The sequence below is a fragment of the Vidua chalybeata genome, chromosome 3, assembly GCF_026979565.1.
Source record: "Vidua chalybeata isolate OUT-0048 chromosome 3, bVidCha1 merged haplotype, whole genome shotgun sequence".
In the NCBI taxonomy this organism is placed as follows: domain Eukaryota; kingdom Metazoa; phylum Chordata; class Aves; order Passeriformes; family Viduidae; genus Vidua; species Vidua chalybeata.
The window spans coordinates 38,529,281-38,555,277 of NC_071532.1; the positions used below are offsets into that span (position 1 = coordinate 38,529,281).

At 44.0% G+C, this 25,997-nt stretch overlaps 1 protein-coding gene across 7 annotated transcripts in view; it reads right to left on the minus strand.

Moving 5' to 3' along the window:
* Nucleotides 1-25,997, minus strand: part of SPTBN1 (spectrin beta, non-erythrocytic 1) — a 117,740-nt gene that overhangs the window by 57,385 nt on the left and 34,358 nt on the right. For 5 of the 7 annotated variants that reach the window (XM_053936973.1, XM_053936972.1, XM_053936974.1 and 2 more), the window contains exon 2: nucleotides 24,626-24,825. In XM_053936973.1, coding sequence (XP_053792948.1) covers nucleotides 24,626-24,773 — 148 coding nt within the window. In that variant the 5' untranslated portion in view covers nucleotides 24,774-24,825. Of the gene's footprint in view, nucleotides 1-10,997; nucleotides 11,169-24,625; nucleotides 24,826-25,723; nucleotides 25,926-25,997 lie in introns of those variants that run through there. The other 2 variants (XM_053936971.1, XM_053936976.1) reach the window with 2 other exon arrangements.

Consider the following 25,997-nt stretch of genomic DNA (forward strand, 5'->3'; position numbering starts at 1 on the left):
TTTTAATGAGATTTGATACAAAGTGCTAATAAGAAGCATTAGAGGAAAAACCCCTAATCTTCTCTGGCTCTAACCTGCAAACGCATCATGCAGAGCTCCCAAGAAAGTCCTGAAGTTGGTGTCTTTTGAGATTGGCAGAACTGACACCTTCATCTGTTTGCCTGCTTAAGAAAAGTGCCAGAAAACTGAACCAACCATGATCTCAACTTGAACACACATTCCAGCTAGTCACTCTGTATAGTAAAGGAGTACTTTAAGAAATCCATGTGGCAATTAAAAAAATAACAATAATAAGCAATCTTTCTTTTCATGCCACACCTACTTTATTGGGACTTCTGAGGCACAAACAAGTTGCACATGCATTCTAGTTCCTCACCTCAAAATTTTCTTACTTGCCTGTTTGATTCCAATCCAAAGGTCATTTACTGATCTGCTTTTGTGGGACAATGTGGCATGTTTAAGCAAAATCATTTTAGCCTTTGGGATTATGCAAGAGTGTGGAAAAGAGATCCCTTTCCAGCACAGTACTTCCTGCCCAGGTAATAAGTTTCAAAGCAGTACCAGAAAAAAACCCTTTGACTGAAACCCTCTAAAGTCTCTCTGAGATTTAAATGGTGATGCAAATTTGAAAAAATTAGGGTAAATTATACTTCTAATACCTTAAATGTGTATCTTCATTCAGAAACATCACTTATTACTTGTTTTTCTAGTCTTAGAAGTAGACTTGTGAGTTGTACTGATTGTGCAAGGCCATGACTGCAACAATTGGAAGGCCCTGCATAGGGACAAAGGTGTGGCTCCTGTGGAAGGGATCCAGAAGTATCTGCCTTCACTTTCTTTCATTTTTAGCACAATGAGAAAATTATAAAAGCACTCAAAGACTTCTGATCACAGTCATTTCACTGATGCCTCCTTAGCCATGTTGCACATTGTCTCCATATTCTGGGTTTTTTCCCCTCAAAATGTGAATCAGTGGTGTGGTGTTTTCCTCAAAAACCCCCCAAAAACAGAATAAAGTCCCAAACAGACTATGAGGTAATGGCAATTCATAAAGGAAAAGCAACTTCTGAAAGTTCAGTGTCTAATTAATGCTTCCAGTTGTCTGTTAGTGTAACAGCAATGTCATTAGAACCTAGTTCATAGGTATTGGTTAAGCACAGAACTATTGCACATTTGCACAGACTATTTGTGTTTGCACCCATCTTACACACCTCCAAATCACACAGACACGGGTGCACAGGCATGAGAATGCACTGTCGCACCTCAAACTCATTTGAATGTTCCTGAAGCCTCAGTCACAACTCACTGATTTTCAGGTCTCCAAATTTACATACATTTCACACATTTCAGCCCAATACAGACACACCAGATGTTTATGCAAAAGGAAAAGATCCATGAATACACTCCTGAATGTGAAGGCCACGGTGACCTGCACCTGATGCCAGGGAAATGTTTCTGAATTTGGCAACAGGAGCTGAACCAGAAGGGAGAGCTGAGTTGTGGAGCACAGAAAACAAAAGGTGTTCCGGCATTAGGTGGCTCACACAGACACCTGAAACCTGCCAGGAACTGGATAGGATGGGCCACGTTCACGAGGCTGGAGGAGAGGGAAAGGACAGCCACAAACCCAGCACCCTGAAACGGGCACTGCAGAGATCACACCACCCTGCCCAGCCATTTCATTCAGGAAAAACAGGGGGAAGTCCCCTTGGAGCTGCTGTTTTATTCCATGCTTGTCCCAGCCCTGCCATACCCAGCGTGGGGAGCAGCTCTGCTGGCGCCAGGGCAGAGCTCCAATCCCTCCCTGAGGGGGATGGCACTGCCAGGACATGCTGCATGGTTAAAGGGTTTACATATTAGGTGTCCTTAAGTGTTGTCTGCTCTCCAGGACAACTTGTGACTGCTTTTATTTAGGAAAAAAGTATGTGCAGTGAGGAATTAGCTGGAACACGGCTGGCGCCAGGCACTGAGGACACAGGAGCATCTTTCAAGTTGCACAGAGCATCATTACCATCAGTGTGCTGGCAAACACCAGTGCAAGTCAACTGTTAAGAGCAAAGGCTCCAGTAAATAAGGTTTATATCATGGGAATTTTATTATATACTCTATCAGACATATTTATTTTGGAGGAGAGGCAGAGAGAGAATCATTTAGTAATATATCAGCAGCAGGGGATCTATGGAAAAAAATGTTCCATAACTTCCATGTCTCACCCTGTGAGTTCCTCTCGTAAGGACTTAGGCCACAGCTAGGAGCAACAGGTCCAGATACAACCAGCAATTAATCTGCTATTAAAGGCTGACAGACTATCACTGCACCTGCACAAGTGACAGTGGCCAGGACATCACCAGGGAAACAGTCTGCAGGCACTGCCAGTTTTCTGAAGAGACTTCCTTGAGCTAGAAGTGGCACACTCTGTTCCTGATCCCAGATGAGGAAGAAACTCACCTCACACCCCACAGGGTGAACAAAGACATGGGAAGGGAGAACATGAGACACTCAGCACTCAAAGGTAAAGATAATCCAAATTATTGGATTTCCTATGACGAGGATAACAGAAAGGTCAGAAGTTCAGAACACCACCAATATTTGATGTTTCCAGACACCTCTCCTATCTATTTAAAGAGCCTACCTTAAGTGCCATTCCGTAATGGCTCTTACTCATATCAGCCTGCAATCACAGCACAGTCACATCTGCGATTTCACAGCAGTCTCTCCCATTATATTGCCAGGCAATCCAAGCTGACAGAGGAACACACCCTGAAAAAAGCAGCTGTTGCACTATCAAGGTCTAGCTTCCCTCCAAATAACTGTGGAAAGATACTAAAGTAGATGTAGAATTAATTATTACCCAAAGCAAACCGTAGTTCATTGACTACAGATGGGATGGTCAGGTTTTCACTTCTCTTTTTTCCTGGAACCAAATCATAATCAGATCATATTGCCAAAAACTGGAAACACTTCCAGGACAAAATGAATATTAAGAACTGGACTTTGGAGGCTTTTTGAAACGAGAAGGCAGAACCCAATATATGGTATTAGCATGGAGAAGCTGAAACCAAGGGGGAGCTGTTATTTGAGAAAAATCTAGGAAGAGGAGTGGATTTGAGAGACAAAATCCCTCAGCACTGTGTTGTTTGTGCAGTTCCTTTTAATGGGGCTGCATTGGTTTATACTATCTGAGAAGTGGATGCTGCATATTGGCTTATTTTCTGCAGTTTGCCAAGCCATTAAGTGAAATTTAGGTATTTTGATAAACCACAGAGGTTTAATTCCAAGAAAAATCTGGGCAGCCAGCATTTATTCTGTTCAGATAAACTCTTAAATCTCTTTGTAACCACATGTTGTTTTGTTTAATCTTTGAAGGCATAAGGTCACCCTTTGCTTGTGATTAGAGGACTGTGGTCACACAGATCATGTTTGTACCTTGCCATTGCACTTTTTCCATTGACCCTTTGGTGAGCACTTCTTCAGCTCCTCAACCTGAAAATAGTCCTAACAGAACTAAAACAGGCAAGAGAACTTAAAGCCACTAATCTCAAAACCAAACCAATCCTAAGAAGCACATGCCTGGCCATTTTGGCAATACTGTAGGCATAGATGTTTGAAGTCTCTGCAAGGACACCAAGTATGCCTTCTGTACAATGCCATTTGGGATGATACTGCTCTTTTTTGCTAATATAAATAATACATAAGAATCATATTTGTGACCTCCTCCCCAAACAGTTTAGCTAAAATCACTGCAGGATTGTGCATGCTACTGATTCCCACCAAAGAGCACACTGACCCTATCCAGTGTCACTTGGTCACGTATGTGTAACTGGGCTTGTCCTTTCAAGTTCCAGCTTATATTTTTATGAACAAACCAAACTTGACTGAACCCTGGATTATCAGCACTTCCAGTTATCCAATGAAAAGGCCACTTGGTAATGCCAGCTCTTTCACAAGCCCTTTGAAAGGCAGAAGCGTGGCCCCCAGACCATGTCCCAGTGGCTGCCTGCGTGTCTGCCAGGCTGTGCTGTTCCCTGCGCACTGAAGGGCCTTTCTCTGTAAGCTCCTTTCTAGGGAACAGTGGGGCATTGAGCAGGGCTACAAGCCTGGTTAATATTAGTTTGGCTACAGTAGCGCTCTCCCAACAAAGGAGGCTCTCAGCCCGGGATACCCTTGCTCCAGCAGCAAGTGCACAAGGGCTTTTGTGTGAGCGTGGGCTCTCCGCATCACAAGTCACAAGCATGAGTGCTCCCCATCCCTCTGGGCCTTTCCCATCCCTCTGGGCCTTTCTCCTCTGACAGAAATGTGAGGACTCAGCTTGATGCATTTTCAGGAGCAGTGAGCAATTTTGAGCTCACGTGCTCTCCTTAAATGCAAATGTGTTGACAGGAGGGCCACAGTGACTCTGGGTTCCAACAGGGACACAACATGTTCGAGGTGCAGCTGGGAGTGAGGCCCTGCTCCCTGCAGCACCCCTGTGCTCATCAGATTCCCCTCTGCTTCTGCACTGCACCTCACCACCTCGTTCCTGCTGCCCTGAATTTCAGAGCTGCTGAAACGCTGAGTAATCCACGAGCTTCTGACTCTCTCCAAAAATGACCCTTTACTTTAAAAGTATTCATTTTGAGTGGGAGGGGAGTTGTTTACTAATACTTTATTAAACAACTTTAATCTTTGATGAAGTGTCACTTCACTCAGACAATCACACCGGGATAAAGGCCGTTACCTGCCAGGCCCAGATACAAATATCCAAATGGAATTTCAGATTTGATTTCTTCTGGGAAGAGTAAAGCAGATTCTCAACCACCTTATTTATGACATTCTACCTCCTTTACCACAGCTTTGAAAGTCAACAGAGACTAATTTCCAATATTTGGTGTAAGAGTTTTCCCAAACCCATCTATTCAATGAACATAATTAAGTTTCACACGAGGAAAAGATGTCATTGTCATATCCTGCTACTTAATAGCTGATACTTAATACTTCTCAATTCAACTTAAACAGGAATAAAAAGACCTTCACAGCTGTTAGTAATAAAATACTCATGAAATACAGACTCTGAGCAGAAGGGGTGCAGTTACCAAACTACACACCATGTGCTGGGATCTCACAGAAGAGGAGTTTAGTAGAGGGAAGAGAGAATGGAGATTTAGTGAATCACGTAATTAGATTTTCTTGATCATTTCTACTAAGCTTAGATAGCAGCTCATTCACTTTAATTGTCAAAGCATGCACCCAACAGAAAACAGAGAGATGAAAGAAACTAAGGAAAAAGAGGAAAATCACAAACCCAAATTGGTAAAGAGCTCAAGAACAACTATTGCTCTGTCGTTTTATCACCACTTTCATCTCTGTCCATAGGCTTGTTTTATTGCCCCACTTTCCACACAACTTAATGGCAAAACCCACAATCCATTTGAATAGGGCTTTTGGATAGGAAAAATATTTGGGTAGGAGCCTGTACTCCCAGGTGATTACAACATGCCATGAAACACTGGGATGGTCTGTGATACAGGAGCTTCTTGGACACATGGAATGCAGAAACACCCAAGGGCTGATTCCTGTACTGCATTCCCAGTTCCATGAGCTGTGGAGATTTACACCAGTTGAGCACCACACAAATCATTTTACTTTGGCTACATTTCTCCCGCAGGGTATTCAAAACACCCCACTGTCCCATGTGAAAATATCTGCTTACAAGCTTTGTTTACTTCATTTCAGAGCCACAAGAAGTGCTCCAGAACTGCCTTTTTAAAAACAAAATTAGGCTAGAGCACCTAGAGATTTCTGATTGTTTTTAAATTAACTTCTTTACACACACAGTTAAAAAAACAAATGTTACAAGCATACTATAAATGAAAATTGAAGAGAACAGACTACAAAAAACCTGAGCCAACAGCTTGGAGTTGTAAATGCTCACAGTTATTTCAATGAGAAGCCAAATCCAATTTAAATGTTTACTTTTGACCTGTATCAATACTGACCACATGAGCAGAAATACCTTACCCTTAGCTCCTTTAATTTGCCTTCTCTATCTCCACAAGTACCAAAACCCATGACCAGAAAAGGCAATTTTATGCCCAAAAACTGAGTCAGGATTTGGATATGTTTGGATCTTTGCAGTGGAAGGAATAAGGGCCCAGCTATCACAGAAATGCACATTTAAGTCAGATTGGGATCCCTTTAAAACTCGTTGAAAATCTGACAGGACTTCCAACCATGCAGCTTGTGCTCAGGTGTTCACCCAAACCGGAAGACTAAAGTGTGCTGTGACACATTCAGGCTTTGGAGTGTTGCAGACACCAGAAAATCAAGCAAAATTTGCCAAATGAACAGGAATTTCCACATTTGGTGGATCTGAGAACATGGGAGGAGGGGGTAAGCCAAAAATCCGTGTAACCCAGATACATTTCATCCAGAATGAAATTCAGCCTCCCAGAATTTCAGCTTTAACAGAAATTACCATGACAAGAAATGCCAGTGACCCATTTGGTAGACAAAGTAGGGTGTCCCAGGTCAGTAATCAGTGCCTGGAGCTATGCAGGTCACTGCTCCCAGGAGACTCAAAGCCTTCACAAGGTAAATCAGGAAGGGACTGCTGAAACTGGCTGCTCAAAGGGCACCCACGGGAGGAACTCCAAGGATCCTGGTGACACAGAGGGTGTCTCTGCCTTAGTGCAGGACAGCACCGCAGCTCCTGCAAACTGCTCTGTCGGCAGCAGGAGCTCCCTGTTTAACCTTGAGCATAGATGGGGATTTGGGGGAAGATTTTCATGCAGCAAAAGCTGTGGGAAAGCCCTGTTTGAGAACAGAAAACCAAGAAAAATCTTCCTGCTGTCCTGCAGCATAGATGGGAACCAACTACACATATATTCATACATGATCAAGCTGATTACCATTGACCACTTAAAAATTGAAGTGGTGTGTGTATCTTTTTAGGCCAAACCTCCTTGAGTCATTGCAGATCAAGGAATTCCAAGCCAAGGAGCTCCTCTGCTGAAAGGTTCTTCTATCAGAGAGAGGGGCTTTTACCCCAAGCACCCAAAATACAGTTGCATTGCCTTTCCTGGTGCAGGTAGTGCTGTGCAGCCACAGTCAGCTTTGTATCCCCATGAAACAGAGTTTAGAACTGATCTTAAACACCTCTGATGAGAAAGGCAGCTCATTTTTCCTACAGTTTATTCCAGTGTCCAGTTTTTCAAACATACTATTTCTAACACGGATCAAAATAAAGGCACTTTCTCTCATGCAGCCTGAGCACCAAAACACACCAGGTTCCCACTAAAATGCCCAGTGTCCAGCCTGAAAGGCAGCATTACAAAAATGCCCAAACCTGCAATGTCCCACACAGCAGGACGCACGGCACAGCTCCTTTGAAAGTCGGCCTTCCTCTGGGACTTATCAGGAGTGCAGATCTAGCTCACCTCCATCCCCCAAGATTTCACATTTGTAATTACCACTGGAAATCTCACACCTCATGCACAGCCCCGGAGCTGAGACCCAACTTTTCAATGACAGGGCAGGAGCTGATAGAGTCATCAACCTCCCGAATGCCAGAGATGTTAATAAATACCACTGTCCTGCTAACCGGGTGGCAAAGAGCCCCTGGAGCAGTGATGATAGCTGCTTCCCTGTGCACCCTTCCCGCTGGAAGGTAATACAGCTGCAGGGATCTCCTTCCAAATTCCTGACTTGGGTTAACCTCTTCCTGCCAGCTCCTACACCTGTGCCCAGCCAATCCACAGAATCCTGCCACATTACCATAGCACGGGGGACAGCCTTCATTTTATAACAACAACAACATATCTGGCTTGATTTGCATTTAATTCCTCAATATAGCAGGACAAACTTTCTCCACTGACAGAACCTGCACAAGCTCCACGGCAACGTGTTTCCCACAAACAAGTTTTGGGGTTCTGTCTTTACTTGCAGCGAGCAACTGCAGCCGTGCAACCTGATCCCTTTCTACTGCACAAGTGGCCATGAGAACCAAAACTCCACACCTAGGTTTACGATGATAGCAACCACTGATAGTATCGCTCACTCACCATTCCAGGATCGGGTGAACTAAGCATAATAGGAACTTACTGAAACTTAATAAAGGAAACACAACTTGCTAAAGCATTTTTCTCCCCACACCTGTGCCAGCATTCTCACTAGCACAAGGGCTGGGTATGCTAAACTCCTGGATTATCATACACTGGCCTTCAGGGCTTCTTTTGACACAAAGAGAGTCTTGATTCACTCCTAGCAATGACTTCTGCCACATCCTGCTTCTCTTTGGCCCATCAAGGCAAATGGGAGCTGGGATCCCCTGCCAAGTGACCCTTCCAGGTGCAGAAGGAACCCGTCTGGTCCCTTCAGTGCAGTCCCACAACCTGCACTGGGTTTCACACCCCAGCGGGACTGGGCTGGAAAATCTGCTTTAATCACCCCACAACCATCATCGAGTTCAACAAGAGTTTCTTTACAATCATCGCTTCAAGGCATTTAAAAGGGTGGAGCATAGGAGTGCCTAGGGAATCGTGTATGATGTGAATTTGCTTTGTCCATAGCATTTTGGGGCAGATTTAGGCTGGCTCCTCTCCTCATGTGAAGCTGGCAGTGTCAAACCTCATGTATTGTCTATCTTAGGAAAGAGGAGATGAGAGAGTTGTCTTCTACTCATTGCTGGTTCAGACTTCTCTTTGTACAGGGCCTGAGCACTTGCTCTGTTATTTTAGACAAAACAATATACTCCCGAGTGCTTTTTTTGATGAAAACTCAACTTTCACTAGATCTAAACAGTACCTTGCTATGATCTAGCGCAAAGCTGGAGATTCACAAAGCAACTGGAGGAATTGTGAAGAAAAGAGGGGTAAATTCAGTGTGTGAAGGACATGAGCAGAAGTTAGAGTAATCTGTGTGGTGCCGATGCTGGTGCTGCTCGAGAGAGCCCTCCTACCCAGAGTAGAGGGGTGAAACAATTATCAAGGAGTATGTGATTATTTGAAATGCATCTGCTCTTACTTGTTTGTACACCTCCATTGTAAAAGAGGTAAAACTGGTGATAAATCTGTAATTCTAAAAAATTACATATATTCAGCTCATCTATACTGGGTTTGAGTCTTGCCCAGTGCCACAGAACACTCCCTGTTCCCACCAGAGCCTTCCAGCAAGAATGTCCTGAAAATCTTACAACCACAAAACAATGGCTTTGTAGACATTCTTCAAGCAAAGAGCCACTAATCCGAGGAAAGACCTCTTCTGTGTCAGCAGAGTTAAGCCACTCCCTTTCCATCACACATGATATTTTGTATGGTTATTTAGTATTTCATGAAGTATGTGGTGCATAATTTACAACATTGCCTGCACCTAAGCTCCACCCTGAACAAGATCACTGGCAGCACTCATTTTCAAGCCTATGGTGTGAATAAACAGTCACAGGATGGTCTGTTGCAAAACTGCACAGAATTTACTGCACTTTATCTCTTCTGCTGGAGGAAATTACAGTACTTTAGGGAGAGCACTGCATTTTTCTTAACCTTTTTAAGCCAACTCAGTGCATTCTACTGAAGGGAAAACTCACTTTCTGTGCTTTCAACAATGCGGTCTGCTTTCCTCTTTCAATGTGATGTAAACACACAGATAATGGATTCCTGAAGCAGTGACCCTGAAAATGATAAAATCTGCCTTCTTTAGACTGCTAACTAAACCAGCAAAGAAAGAGGCATGAGCCAGGTTTTTCTTCATGCCACAAATTTAGTTCTTTCCATCACAAGTACCACAGCCTAAGATCTGACAGATGTTCAAGATAAAGCCTGTAACGCATTTCCTCATGTGCAAGTTTGGAGCCTGGATTTTCCATGCCTTGTCCCAGGAATTTCCATGTTCCGAGTGTTTAGGACACTGTCATTTTGCCTTATTACATGCAGTGTGCAGCCATTGCTGTGAGCCAGTTTACAAGATAAACCAAGTGCTATGAATGAAAGATTTTCTTTCCCTCCCTCCTTAACCCAACAAATAGGAACATTCTTTGCACTAACCAGGCTCTTGCCCCTTCTCTGACAGGAACCACAGACCACACTTGCAGAACAGACCACAGTAAATTAGGAAACATGCACAGAAGGGCAGCACTTCGCTGTACTCAGGCTGCTCTGGGACTATCTCCAGAGTCACATGGATCTAGAGAAGGAGGTTTGGTTTCAGTGAAGAATTCTTTTTTATTTTGCAACTACAATCCCGGAGTTCATTCATTGTTGGAATGAGTCTTCCACAGAGAAACAGCAGAGCTTGTTTTACCCTGCCTGAGGCATGGAGCTGCTGGGTACCATCCTCCCCCCCCTGCACTGGGGGTTTGCCACCCGGGCTGAGGCCTACCCTCCCTGCAGAGAGCACACGGCACCCCCAAAATAAACCTCTGGTTCTTAAACAGACTGGGAATTTAAGGGGAAAATATTAAAGGACATTCTCCCTGTATAAAAGCAAAGAAAACTGAGAATGTTAAAGTGCACAAAAGCTTTCTCAGCTATCTATAGCGTGAGCAAACTAATTTGTTAGGGAATTATGCAACTGTTCTTCATTTGAAGAACTGAAGCCACCCACCTTTGCAGGAGCTACTCAGGGGTTGGAAAGGGCCCTTGCGCTGCAAACTGCACCCAAGCACAGCTAGGATTTATGAGTGGTGGCCAGTTTTAACTGTACTTTATTTAAGGATAAAATACATAGAAGACTGCTTCCTCACTCTGCCCCTTATCGTTCTGAGAGACGTGGTCTGGCTTAGTCCTCATTGCAAGGCTGAGTGGCTCAGAGGCTGGACACATACCTTTACCCCGTGTAAGGCTCGGGACCCCTTCGGAGTGAGAAAAGCCACACAGTAGCCCTTAAAAGAACTCAGAGCTTTTTCCCACAGCACCACTTTCGTCCTCTCTCACTAAAACCTCGGTGCAATGAGAATAAGCCTGGACTAACATGTTTACAAGGATCATAGCATGGCAACACCTCCAAAAAAACCCGCACAGGCTTACCTTGTAACTGCTTGAATCGTCCTTCTAACTGGTTATAGTTATACGGCACCTGAGCTGCATATCCTGGGGACAACGGCCCGGGCATACTGGTTGATTTTTGTAATTCCATTTACAGGTAGCGTAGGGATACGATGAACTGCAGCATAAAGGAACCACAAGTCTCTTTACCACACATCCAGGTAAATCCCAGCTTCCTCCAGTAGTTTAGCGTCAGTCCCTAGCGAAAACGCTCCCCCCTGAGCCCTAAGTAAATAACAGCTTCGGTTCAAAATCCAGCAGTGTGGCTTGGCGGTAAGCTCTCTGTAATGGATTCAAATGTAAAACACCAGGAGGGTGTTTTTTTGTTTTTTTTTTTCCCAGTTCCACAACAGGCAACTCTCAAGTGCTTGAATCTCGTTCAAATGCTCGTCAGGCTCTGGCGAAGCTAAGTGAAATAAAAGCAAGCGTGCGATTCAGGCCGAAGTAAAGGCAGCATGGAGCCACGCGCTGCCGCCCTGGCCGGCGCTACCAGGAGCCGCGCACACCTCAGACCTTTCTGCTGGTTTGTAATATAAACAGCAGCCGCCCGGGCGCAGGCTGATGTCACTCAATTACCATACGGCACGGTGGAGGAAAGGAAGGCTATACCAAGGACGAAGGGGCGGCGGAACAAGAGCGGCCCGGCTCATGCAGCGCCCCAGCGAGTCCTTCCGCCGCGCCCCGGGAGCGGCTGCCCGCGGGGTCCCGGCCCCGCTCTGCCAGCACCGCGCACGGTGGTACCTTCCCGAGCGAAGCAGCTGGAATTACAACCTTTTGTTAGGAGCCTCATGTAACGGAAAAGTCTCAGATTACTATCACTTGAAAAGGAGGGCACTTTATTTATCTGCGGGGCTGTCGGCTTGCAGAAGCACCACGCGCACACAGAAGCGCTCATTCAGTATTTAGCACCAGCCGAGGAGGGGACGCGGGGAGATGTACGCTCCAGCACACCGGGAATAAACGAAAGCTTTGTCGAAAGGTTCTTTAAACAGGCAATTCCTGTCACTTCGGTTTATGTTACTTGACGATATTGAGGATTTTGACATGCCCTGTGCATGTGGCTCCTTGCCCAGTTATCAGTGTGCTGGGTATTACTGCAAGATTAATGGGCTGTGCGCTGAGAGGGAGGGCTCTAACGTAAATAAGGATGCCTCGCCGAGCTCTGACTGGCACCTCAATACCCTGCCGAAATACAAACGTGCACAGCAGCAGCAGCAGCTGGGCTTGGCCCTCGAAGTCAGTTCCTGCAGATGGTATTAGATACAGGATGTCAGTTTTCCCTCAGGGACATGAGCTCCCAGCCCTCACTTAGTTATAAGTGAAATTGAAAGGTCAATTCCACATTCATAGTCTCAGTATATAACATTTGCCTGTTCATTTTTAAAACTGCTGATAATGTTCACATAAATGTTTTCTCTTTTCTTCTTGCATTTCCAAATTCCTTTCCACTGGAACCCATGTTCTCTCCTCCTCCCACTCCATCCCTTCATCAAACATTTCAAAATGTTGCCTTTGTTTTGATACCGTCATTTCACAAGGTTTAAGTCATATAGTAATTTCTGTGAGGACAATTTCTGTAGGAGAAGCTCAGCCCACTCCCCTACTCACTGCAGCCCAAGGTCGTGCTTGGTGCAAGGTAGAAATTCAACCAGCCGTTACCAGCACACCAGGGAACAAATGTGCACAAAGTCCAGCCATGAACACTGCCAATTTAGGGAGAAGTGATGGAAGTCGACACTTCTCAGATGAAGCTGGGGTTTCCAAAAACACATGGACTGTTGAAAATGTCTGGCACACTGCTCCTGAGGTCATAAATGTATTTAAAATATTTGTGGCTTTCAACTATACTGTTTTACTTAAAGCACTACCATAGCTCTAGTCCAGAGTTATTTACATTGACACAAAAGGGTTTTTACTGGGGTATTTCAGTGCACCCCTTTATTTCAGTATAGCTGTATTTAGACAAGACAAGCTGTATTTAGACAGCACACCTCAAGCAGAACCTAAAACATTCCTGAAAGGTGGCCTTCAACCCTTTCAGCACTACCCCACTTGGTCACAAAGGACTCCTCAGCTGCCCCAGACAGGTTTTACAGTATCAGGGAGGAAAATGGCTGTGTAGGGGACCAGGCTCTGCAGGCTCATGTGCTAAAAAACATGTCTGGAAAGCATCAGGGGGACCTGAGGAAGCACCTGCAGTTGCAACCCCAGCAGGCAGGATGCTGCTCTCCAGACAACAATGGGCTGATGTGGCAGGCTCCTGCTAAACCCTCCCCTGATAATCTTTGTGCAGCCAGCTGTCCCTCCAGCACACAGGCACCCACACACCAGCCCTGGCCATGGGGTTTCCAGGGAAGAAAGTCAGCACAAAATACCAAAAGCACCCAAATTCCCAAGAGCAGAGCTGGGTAAGCTGAGCTGCTAACAATAGCAAGGTGAACTCTGCCGAGCTGGAGGAGCACATTTTGCCCAGCACACAAGTACAGGCTTATTTCCATCACAGATATTTCTCCTGCAGCTTCCTAGCAACAGCAGCTTTTGCCTGCCATGCCTGACCTACGTTATAATTAAATGCAAACCCTTCCCCTCAAGAGCAGGCAGGCAGCCAGGCCCTACCTGCAGGCATATCAACTCATTCTGTCCCACCTTGAGCAAACAGGTGTTGCTATGTGAGCTCAGAAGGTAAAACTAAAGTCCAAGTGACTGACGGGGAAACTGGAACATTTTTAACACTATGAAGGCCATAAGTCAGGAACTTTTCCCCAGCTGAAAGCTTTCCCAAAACCTTTGGCAGGCAATGCACTAATGCATGTGGTCATTATTAAAAATATTAAGAAGTAAACTATTACAAAAAGAAAATATTAAAATCTAAAAATAATTCTTTGCCTTAGGCCCATATAAAACACAGACTAGCCTTACCCACCCCATCATGAAACATTAACACCATACACACATATTTACCTTTCAGCTTGTCCCCTGTGGGACAACTGAAGCTGGCAAGCTTCAGGAATACTAGAACAAAATTTGGTGTTTGATATTTTTTGTCTGTGTCCCCTCTCTGTCCCTCCCAATTCTGGCCTGCCCAGTAGCACTAAACACTACCTTAAAGGGAAGGAATTGCAGCAGGTATGAAGCCATGCAGGCTACAGAGCAAGTAGGGGGGAAAGCTAAAGGAAAAGGGAAGAACCTGTGCTTGAACTGAGCTTATTTTGTTCAAGATTTGACAAACAGAGACACCAGACCCTGACGTGTTGTCGGCAGCACTTGCTGTGAATATCTGACCTCATTTGAGCTGCCATCCAGGTCGGCATTTGGGCTGAACAATGTGCCCCCCAGTAGCAGATGTGACAGACTTTGCTGATGATGGTTCAGCTTCTAGGGCTGGCCTTGGTGCCAGGATCAGCTGCCAGGGCCTTCCTGCTGCTTTATTGGGTACTGCCGTACATCTTAAAAGCTCTGCTGAACAGGTTAGTGGGAATTCAGTGGAAAGAACAAAGCAAAACAGGGACATGTCTGTGTTTGCAAAATGCTACACTGTATGTAGCAAGGCTGCTTCCAAATGGGCATCCTGCCAGGTCCCCATTTTGTGAGTCACACCAAGCCTAATGCATTGGTCGGCTGTTGACTGCAAATGAGTGAACCTGAGCCATTTTCTGCTGCCATGTGGCGATGCACCGGATCGATCACAAGGCTCCTCATGCAAAGCCCTTTGTGACACCCCAGTTCTACTCATTTTCCCTGTTTATCTTTAATTGACTAAGCCCTTGACAATACTAATTAGGTAATATGTTATGGAGGGGATTGAATGCTTTAAGGCCATAGGTAGCTTTGGAGCACTGGGCCAACTGCAACTTATCACATCAACACAGCTGGAAATTGTCCATGGTGTAATTCATTAGTGATTAAAGTAGTGGAGGAAAAGAAGGACCAGATCATATCTTAATCTTAGCATATTGAGGAGGGAGGGGTGTGCTGTGTTTTGGGGTTTTTTTTGGTTCTCTTAATTTTGTTCTCAATTTTTTGCCTGTAACTGTGGAATAACTTCTGCTGGCACAGTTTGAATTGCCCCTGTCTCATAGCACCTGCCAGGTGATGATGGCTTGTGTACTTGTTCAGAATGAATAAAACACCAGTGATTATCCACTTAGCCATAATGCAGAGTGTCCTAGCTGACATGATCAGAGCTTTGCAAAGCCTCAAGGAGAACGAGAGGTTGATTACAGTAATATTATGAATGTACAAGTGACATTTAGATACCCCAGAACACAAAAGGGTCTCTCCTGGGCTCTGTCTTTAAACGGTTCTGAAAAATGCTGCTGAAGTGAACAGGTTCTGACACAAGGAAAAAAACTGGGGTTTCTAAGGAAGAAACTAATGTTAAATCCAGCAAAAGTGCATTCCAAATTCCTAATTATCAATGTTTCTAAGCCAGAGCTTACAATAATTATGAGTCCAGTTAATCATCACCCTTGTCTTTTCTCTTTACTCGTTCTTGTAAATTCTCTAGTTGGTGGCTAAGTAGGGAAAAAAAAACACCAAAAAAACCATCAAGATAAAAAGGATGATTTATTAAACTAAAATGCCAGAGAAATCATGTAATGTTTTGCTCCTCTCATGAAGGTGGGTAAAGTTCCTACACATTCCCTAAGTGCTACAATTAGGAACTTAAAACTCATTATGATGCTTGCCTCCATCCTCACAGTAAAAACAAAACCTTTTATTATACATTGGAGCAAGGAGAGATAGGTTTTGCTGGGGATTGTTCTAGAACATAATAGGAAATAGTTATTTTTACCCTATTTGACAATTTGCGTAACATGAATCCTGAAGAGTTAGCTGGTTTCCCTCCAGTTTTTTATCTAAGATGCTGGAAGCAGGGAATGGCAGCCCACACACCAAGCAGAAATGAGCTGCCAAGCTCATTATCTCTGCTGCAGGTATTGGAGGGAACAGAACCCTTCAGTTCGTAACCTGCCATATCCTGCAACACTTGGTAACTCTTTCACATGCTGGTGAAATGAATACAAGCAAACCAAGAGATCTCCTCTTCAGTAACATTTCCACTGCAGAAAGTATCTCAACCAGGTCCTCCCAGTCCCTTCCAGATTCATTCTCTGCAACTCACATGGCCTTTGGAGAGCCAATGCAATCCAAAGGCAAAGAAAAGAGGCCCATTAAAAAGTAGGAGACAAGGATTTTTATTACAGAAGGGTCTGTTTATATGCTTTCCTTTTGCCATGTCTGGGCTGGCCTTCCAGCAGCTCAGCTCTGAGTCCCAGCTACAAATCAGCTTCAGGCTCCAGGCGATTCTCTAGGTTGTGACATGAGACCAAAACCTTGGGGAATTTTCTCACAAACCTGGCCAGAATATCAATTTATTACTGAAACTGGGTCAGTTCCACCTGGTTTCAGGTTTCAGTTTACACTAGTCCCAGATTAACAGGAAAGTTGACATGACTTCTGTAACAGCATGTCCTTGCTAACTGCAGGAGTTGAACACCTGCCAGGAAGGACAGTAGGGAAGAGCTACAAGTGGCACTTGCAAAACATTTCAGAAGAAATTACCATTTCTGTTGGTTTGCATTCCAACCTGTACTGCTTTCCATACTCCATGAACTCACCAACACAGAAAAGTCACCCCTGAAAAGCTGTAACTATATTCCCAGGTTTTATTTGTTGCCCATGAAATGCACTTGGCTTTCTCCCTGACATAGATGGACAGCCCTTACAAAGCCTGTTCATACGAAGCACACTGCACTTAACACACTCGCTGGCTGTGAAATTTTGTCATGAAAACACTTGTTCATTTCATGCAGAAAATTCTTTCTTACAGGTTTTGATTTGCTTTTTCAGAAGCTGGGATTATTGTCACTGCCTCTCCCTCCTTTCTCTTCCACCTGAATTGCACCTACATTTAAATGTATAGGAGAGAGACAGAGAAATGCCCACCTTCCTTTTTCTCCCTTTTGCACCATTTTCTTTTTCTTTTCAGTCTGACCAGGAACACAGATGTACTGTTGCTACACCATAATCACTCAGGCATGACAATTCAATGTCCTGCTACTCTTGAGCAATATGGAAATTGGCTGAAAACAAGCAGCAGAATACAGTGATCTTTAAAAATCTCCAAAAGTAAGACTATGTCCCTATCTGGAAACTGCCATTCTCCACAAAAAAGCATAGTGATCAATTGACAAGTATTAACTGTGTCCAACTCATGAAGTTACTATTCCAGAGCAACCAACTTCATTTTAATATGATGTATTGAAAAAAAATAATACATTGTACAAGTGGATGTACAAACACTGTCACTTGACACCTCTCTGCCTTCAAGGCCTAATAAAGGAAGAAAAACTTGAAAAAATCCTCATACAACATACACATACAAAGTGGTTGGCAAAAAAAAAAAAAATAGTAGTGATTGCCTTGCTCACTAAAAGAGCTCAAAACTGTTAGGGAGAATGCTGGAAACTAAAGAAGTGAAACTTAGAAGTAGATTTTCATCACCCTCTCCATGTGGCTGGTTCTCATCCCCATTCCTGTTCTTTTTGCCTTTTCCCCATCAAGGAAATTAGTCTCCAGGCAATCTGGGTTTATATCTCTCCAGGATATTACCTCAAGATAAGAATCAAGGCTCTGATCCGAGGGAATGATTTCATCACTAATCTTTCCCCATTAGAAGAGTTCCAAGGTTAACAGAAATTAGTAAACAGGTTTGAATCCTGCACTGAATTTCACTTTGCAGTGTGCTCTGTTAGACATTATTTATACTTCAGGGAGTGCTTTCAGGCAGTATCCCAGCAACAAATAGAAGGAAAAAAATGCAAGGCACATTGCAGATTTGGCTGAATAAATAACATAAATACAGAAACATTGCTAGTTAGATGCTAAAGACATGAGACTAGAACATTCTCTTCTGCATACGCATTTTTTGTGGAAAGACTTCTTTTGAAGTACAGACTCGTGACTAGGTTTTGAAATTCATCCACAGCTAAGCTCACCCCTGAGAGAAGTCATAACTTTAAAACATATATTTATTGCCAATATTGGCATGTAGTTTCTATAAAGAAGAAATCCTTTCCATTAAGATTATTCAGCAAATTATCTAAAAACAATCTCATTATCATAGTGAAGGGTCTCTTGGTTTCTCTGTATTAAATATCCCTAAAATATTGACTCTAGCAACAAAGAACATTTGTAGCCTTCTCAGTCTTCAGGTTTCCCATGAAGGGCCACCTCTGGTCAGGTTCCCCGCTGGTGTAAGACAGCATGGCCTCAGAGAAGCCAGGGGAGAATCCAGTTTATACCAGGTAATAATCTGGCTGGGAGGTCTCCTCTAAATTGTCAACTTCAGCATATTATTCTAGGCTTAAGACAGCGCCTGGCTCAGCTCTCACTGACTCCACGGAAGATGTCTCCCAGGGAGCATTTTGCCTTTCCGAGAGCAGCTGCTGCAGCCAGAGCTCTTTACCCCCCCATCACAACTTGTGCCCTGCTGATGCTGAACACTGCCTCCCACTCAGCTCAGTGTTTTGGGGCAGCCAAAAGCACGTCCCCTGGTGCTCTTACTCTTCACTGATGCCATGGGGATGAATGGATGAGGAAAACTGGAGTAGACAGGAGAGCAGTGTGCTGTGCTGCTCTGGGAATGAAGTTCCCACCTAAGGAAGCTCACTCTGGAAGTCAGTGCAGTGCCACAGTATCAAAATGCCCCAGTATGACCACGCAGACTGACCTACTGCAGGATTATCTCCATACATATTTCACTAGTAATATCCCAAAGGTAAATACACCTATGCACACAGAGCACACATGCATCAGCTTTCCATTGGCTTCCTCCGGGTACAGATGGATTTTTATATTTAAGCTTAACTAGAGCACAGAATTCTCTTGTACCTTATTTTGTTAAATTACTGCATTGATGTCCAAGCACAGAGTCCTCTGTGCATAAGGACTGGCGTATACCTGGAGCTCTCCTCAAGGAACTATGAGAAGCAGATATGGACCTGTATTCCAGCCCAGGAGTTGGAAGCCCAGGATTCCAGCTTAATGAACAGAATTCCAAGATCCAGGGATCAATCAACAAAGGCTCATGCTGGCAAGATGCTGGGCTCTCCTGTATACGTGTCCACCTCAACAGTGCTTAGTCCTGAAAGGATTTCAGTGGAGACGTAAAATGACGGCAGCACTCAGACTTTCCAGAGTGGGTCTGCCAGAACTGCTCCTATCCTGCTCTGTCACCAGAGAAACAATAAGCCTCTTTTTCCAGCCCCAGATCATCCTGCCTGAACAATGCATGCCAGATTACAGTCATCACCAGGATGCAACCACTGTCATGCACCACTCCATTATTAAGTACTCATAAATCCTGTCCATGGTGCAGACAAGCAAGTGCAGTTCCAGACAATTCCTAAGGTACATTCAATAGGACTTCTTCTCAGCAGCTTGGCTCTCTACTCAAGATGCTATACAAGGCGAGGGATCTAATCAAACTACCAAGAACCTGATTTACACTGCCTTATAGTTTGCAACATGACTTCTTTGATTTTAAAGAGAGAGAGGGCAAACCCCCAAACCATGCCCAACTGAAACCAAAGATCATGTTGTTACAACAGCAAGATACAAATGACCTGTGTACCAAGCTACATTTTCGATCCTCGAATACATTGTTTGCTTCTACTTGCAAGTTATTTTGTATTTCACAGAGATGCTGGTTCTTCTTTTTGGGTCAGTCTACTGATAATCTTTAAAAATAAACCCACTAAGAACAAAGTATTATTTATCGTCTGATTTTTGCTATCTGCTTTAGAAACAGTTCTTCACAGCAACTTTAAAAGCCAACGCATTAATGTACAGTGACAGATGGGCTGAGCTCATTCATTGCTCTCTGATAAGAGCACAGTGTGCATCAGGAGTCCCAGCCAGCACCACAGGTGACATGTGGCAGTACAGCAGCCTCTCTGCTGCCCTGCTCCTTCCTTTCATGCCTGTATGACACACAATACACCAAATGACACTGCTGCTTCTAACAACCATCTCTGTGGATTCTGGGAAGGTGAAAAATGACAGAAGAAATTGTTACAGAAGTAAAATCCAGAAGGAAAGCATAGGGTCAGAAAAGCAGAGGGTGGAAAAGCTTTTATTGAAATAATTCCATCAACTTTTATCTGAGCAAAACTCATGCTCATCTGGGTATGCATGCATTAGGCCTGTAGCTCTAAACAAACCCATGGGCTGATAAGCAGCTTGGCCACACCAGTGCAGAGCAGATTTCACTGCTCTAAGTCTTATATTTCTGTTTAGTCTCAAGTGAATCCTTCACACGCCCTTTCAAGTTGATTTATGAGCATCACTATAATGCTGAGCTCATCTTTCTTATCATTTGCTGCTATTAAAATTAGTGACTGATTTTTAAGTCCTGGATAGCTCAGGTGCAGGATACTTAGGAAACACCCTGCATGAGCTTATTCTCAGTATGCTCTTTCAAAGCCAAGAATAAATCCAAAGTTTATTCAATTGAGCTTTAAATCATTGCGCTTTGCCCTTTTTTATTGGTTTGAGACCTGAAACTTCATTCTGTATGCTCAGAGTGAAACAGAAATTTTGCTATGAGAGAGGTGCTCAACAGCAGGGCCAGCAGGTGTGTGATACCTGGAGAGTACTAGAAGCAGAATCTTCCTTTTCACTTTTTTATGGGGTTGTTCTGCTGACTTTTTGCATTGCAGCTGTGGGGGGAATGGCTCAAATATCAGGGCCACAAGGGGCTAATTAGCCCCACATAAGGTACCCAGAACTTTCCCACTGGAAGTTTTCTCTAATTTTTTTAACCTTATGAAATGGCTATTCCACTATATTAAAAAGAAAACCTTTTCAATAGTGTAACTTCAGGAACAATTTCAATGCTTTTCCCCCTCTTGCTGCTGGGAGAATTTAAGTGACGGGCATGAATGACAAGCCTATTTTGGGCAACTAAGGAAAGCTGCACAACAAATACAGCCTCCTGATTGCTCTGTAAGGCTCATGAACACCAAGCACCACGTCGTACAACACCAGTGAGTGCCCTGACCTACACACGGCCACTTGGGTGAAGCTGGAAAAGGAATGCACTCCTGCCCACACGAGGAAAGCCCTCTCATTTCATAATCTTTGAAACTGGTTTTAATTCATGGGCCAGAGAGCTGAGTCACAGACCTTCTTGGTCACTTGGATGAACCCAGAGGATAAAAGGGCAAAATATAAATGAGCAGAAAAGCAAGTAACTGCAGCCAAGTTTAATACTGAATTAGCTAACTGAAGGAATGGAAAGTTTTGGAGGTGACAACTCTCATGCTACTGAAAACAGCACCTGAGCTGGCAAGCATGGCACACATGAACCTCGCAGCCCAAAGGCTGAGTATGAAAAATTCTGCTGAACAAGTGAACTGTTTCCTAAGATTTTTGCAAGAACTTCATGCACCAAGGAGCTGCACAACAAATCCTGTTAGCTAATGGTCCTAGATAGACGAAATCCAACCCTTGAGGATTTGTGAATGAAGAATCTTACACAAACATGATATCTTTCTGGCTCCTACAGAGCAGGTAGAATTACCTGGTCTTCCAGCAAGACCTTCCAAAGAACCACGGAGAAAAAGGACAGGTGAAAGACGATTTCCTACAGTGGGATACCTTACTTGGCGAAGAAGGGATCAGTTACCTTCTTCTCATATCAGTTGCAGAGTGAATTAGCTCAACACGAATGGCAACCAATCTGGTTGCATATCCCTCCAAATCTGGATTCTGATTGAAAGCTGAGTTCCCAGGTGATTTCTTGGTTTTAAACCAAAACAACCCTTTGCATTCTGGTTTTCATGGTACACAGACTGCTTTAATAACATCAGCTGCTGTACTAACAACACTGGCTTTCTCCTGTTATTATATCATACTTGCTTTACCTGAGCTTTCCTTCGGGACATTGTTCCAATCACAGATTATTCTGACCACAACCTTCTGCCTTTGCTGTTTAAATATTTCAACATCATGATGGAATTTTGGGGCCATCAGGATTCTTCCTACAGTGGAGTATCAGACTCTGGCTACAAACCTCACTTCTTATTTCCTCACTCTTTACCTTACTTCACCTTAAAGGAAGTAAGTCTCACTTCAGTTACAGTTAGTAGAATGAACATGAGATGGAAGCTCCACCGAAGAGGCACTTCACAGCTTGTGAAAGAGTGTGGAAAGATGCCTGTGCCCACAGAGAATACAGAGCCATTAGTCAGGCAGTGTAACATGCCCACAGCTCTTCTACTTTGGAATACAGTAGCTTGCATCTTGGTGATGAAATTCAAGGAACCAGTGCCTGGTGTGTTCATTTGAAATCTTTTATATTAGGACAAGGGGATAATGATGCATGAGCATTTAATAGACTGCAAGATGTTGATAGTCTTTTGTTATATCTTGTCACTGACCCACTGCAAGGGGACAGCCACAGGCACTCCTGAGATAAAACCCACCCATGACCTCTGGAGAGAGAAACGTTATCATCAGAAGGATGCTCAGTCTTGGAGATGTGGGAAGGTGTTCATGCCCACAAAGAGCCAGCACTCACCCAAGTCAAGCTAGAGTGTTGTTCAGTAAATCCAGACCCCAAAGGTGGTACGCAACTGCTTCAGAGAGCAGTGAAGTTCATGCAGAGGAAAGCGATAGTGCAACAGCCAGTCAAACAGAGGGTTTGCAGAGCCCAGAAGGACCTCCTGTAATTCCCCAGCTGATGGTGTGTGCACTAGGCTTTCACCCAGTGGTCATTGTGCCCAGTCCTGTGACAGGCAGCTGAATCAGAGAACACCTTTCCAGAATGGGCCTGTCTCCACTGAAAGAGGACAATGACAGAGATTATTGCCAGCCCAGCTCCAGGCTGCAGCTGTTAAGAGACCTGCAAGTGTCTTTCTGGGGAGATGCAAGGAAAGATTACCCACCAGACAGCATATCTGAAAACATACATTGAAAAGCGCCAGGAGTACCATAGCTCAGCCTTTAACTATAACCTTGGATTTGAAATACAAACCTCTCTTCACTCCTCTCTCCCTGCCCCATGATTAAGCCTTCAAGCAGTGCTGCAGCAATGCAGGATGCTAAGCCAAGTTTTGGCAGCACACAGCATTCTCAGCACCAACCGTAGAAAATTACAGGTATGGAAATGTATCAAATTAAAATAACTATGAGTAATGCTTATTCTGAAGAAAAATAAATACACCATACTGTGGGGGAAATGTTTAAATATCTGAATCGAATCTTCAGCAAAATTATTTGCTTTGACACGGGTATGTGTTTTAGGCTAGCTAAATAATTCAAGTACTTTCCTTACATTACTTCTCCTTGAAATAAGAGTTTCAAGTTTATTATTCATTACTCAGGTGGGGAGCTCTGCTTGCTATAAAAGTAAGTGGAACAAACAGCTGCAGTAAAGTGAGATCTGGGACCCAAACATGGCTCATGAGCTTTGTACTAAAAGCATTTCCCACCCAAGGAACAGGATACAACCTACAACCGCTAACATGGCAGGAGTAAAACACAGTTTCTTCCTCAAACAAGAGTAAACTATTAAAATAAAGCAACCCAAGCTGAGATTCATTTTGTCGATCACCATAGGTACCAGAAAGCTCCTTCTGACCCCATTCAGCACAGCCCTGCTCAGGGAAGGCATTTTCCCTATCATTCCAAATCCCACACTGTGATGGGAACTGTTGTAATTAAAAGCAGCAAAATTTAACACCCGTCCCCTCCCTGTGAGCAGTTCCATTAAGTCAATAGCATAACCAGGAAGAGTTATGTGATCTGTTCTCTGCCCACCTGCATGAACTACTTCATTTCCCTGTTGCTGAGCTCCACACCTGATCCTGGCTTGTGCCTGACACATAAAGGTGTCTGGCATCTGATGCATCTCCACAGCCGGAGTGGAGAGCAGAAAGGGCATGCTGCACTCCGGACCCAGCCCCATTGGAATCACAAATGAAACAGGAGATACCTTTGTCTCAGTGCAGCTGATTTAATAAACCTGTCTCAACACCTTATGAAGTGTCAGGTTTAAAACCATTCCTGGAGCTCAGATTTCACCAGCAGAATGCTCAGCATAGTTTTGAGCTGTTTTCTGTGCCTATCCCACAATGCCAAGACATTTTGTTCAGAGGTCAGAAATGTGGGCATGCTACCCTAAAAGTCAGGAAATCATTTACAGAATGCATAAAAATTGCTTTGCAGGGCAGTGACTCAGAGCTGAGAGGACATGACATAATCTCTTTGCTCTATAAACAAATACAGTTAATGTATAGCCTTTAATACGCAATAATCAAATGCAATCTTTTTTCAAATGAGAAAAGATCCAATCCAGTTTCATTTCTCTGCTGATGACAGTGGAATTCAGCAGAAGACAGCAAGTATTTCAGAAAGAATGTATAGTCCCATCATTCATTACTGCATGAGAACTACCTCCACCTACCACATTCCTCTTTCCAGGACTAGCGAGATGCTTTGCACACTTCCAGATGTGTTTTTGAAGGTGTGTTTTGAGGTGTTTTGAAGGAGAGCTTTGTTACCCATCTTTATTTTTTCCTAAATCCGAGGTCAGTGCTTACCAGCCAGGGCTTTGATGCGGGAGCGCTCAAACAGCCGAGCAGAACTGTTCTCATTGTCCCAGTCATCGACATCCCAGCGGTTGTTGACATCGCTGTACTGCTGTTGGATTTCAATGTTGTCATAATCTGTCGCTACTGTTGTCGTCATCCTGAGTCTTCTCCTTAGCCTCTCCTCACCATCAGATTCTTCCTAAAACCCTCTGTCAAAGAAAAACACAGAAAAATAATCATTTAGATGGTGCACATATATTGGAAGAAAGTTGTAAAGGTCAAGCTAAGGAGCCTTGGTTTCAAAAATCAGTCACTTTTACTTGAACAGGAGATATCTGCTTCAGAGAACAAATATTTTCAAAAAACTAAGTGTTTTACCAAAGCCAGAAGCTTTGTTGCATACCCACATCCAGGATTGTCGTGTTCAGCTCCACACAGCAGAACATGGATGGAATAGAGCAGCAAATCACCTCCACAACTATCATTTTCAAAAGCAGACCATTGGCTTTAGAGATCTGTGAGTGTTGCCTAAAGCATATGGAGCTGTGGATAACTCAGCTAAGAAAATCCTCAAGCACAAAGATGACCTCCATACCTTTACAAAATGGTGCAAGTAACTTATGGAAAAAAAAATAAAAATTCTCAAAAAGCTGCATAAGCATTTGACATGCAGAAGCCTTTTAACATGTGTCTGAAGAAATATTTCTGTCTCCCCATGCAAATACTGACTGTGTGACTGGTCCTGGCAATTTATTTATGAACTAATCTAGATAAAACCAACTAAATTATGCATTTCTTTGAACTCTCCACAGGAACAACATGGCACCCACCAACACAACCCTCGGGGTGAGGTTCTCCTCTTTCATGTTTGCATTCTTATTCTGTTTCCTGATTAGGATTTCCATGTATTTATCAGTACTAGATATAAGAGAGGCAGACACCTCTGGAGGAGGAGGAGGAGGGAGGTTACACACAGCTGTGAGCCCAGTGGGAACAGCGCTCAGCATCCCCTTCACCCTTCAGTGCTCAGCGAGACCCTGAGGAGCACAGGGTGCTCCTCAGACACACAGAAACACACGGTTCAACTTTGCAAAACGCAATCGTTACCAGAAATGCAGTTAAATACAGGGGCAAGGGGGAGCCAGGGGGCCGCCTTTCTATCTGGGCGGGACGCTCGCTCCTCTCATGGCGCCCCGCCCGGAGCTTCTCTTGTCTTTTCTCTCTTTTATCTCACTTCTTATTTTAAAATAATATTTAAAGAGAAGAAAAAAGAAAAGAAAAAAAAATCAGCTACACAACCGCCCTCCCTGGCAGCCCGCAGCGCAGGGCGGGGCCGGGGCCGTCCCTCAGGGTGAGGCCGAGCCCGCCCTCACAGCGGGGC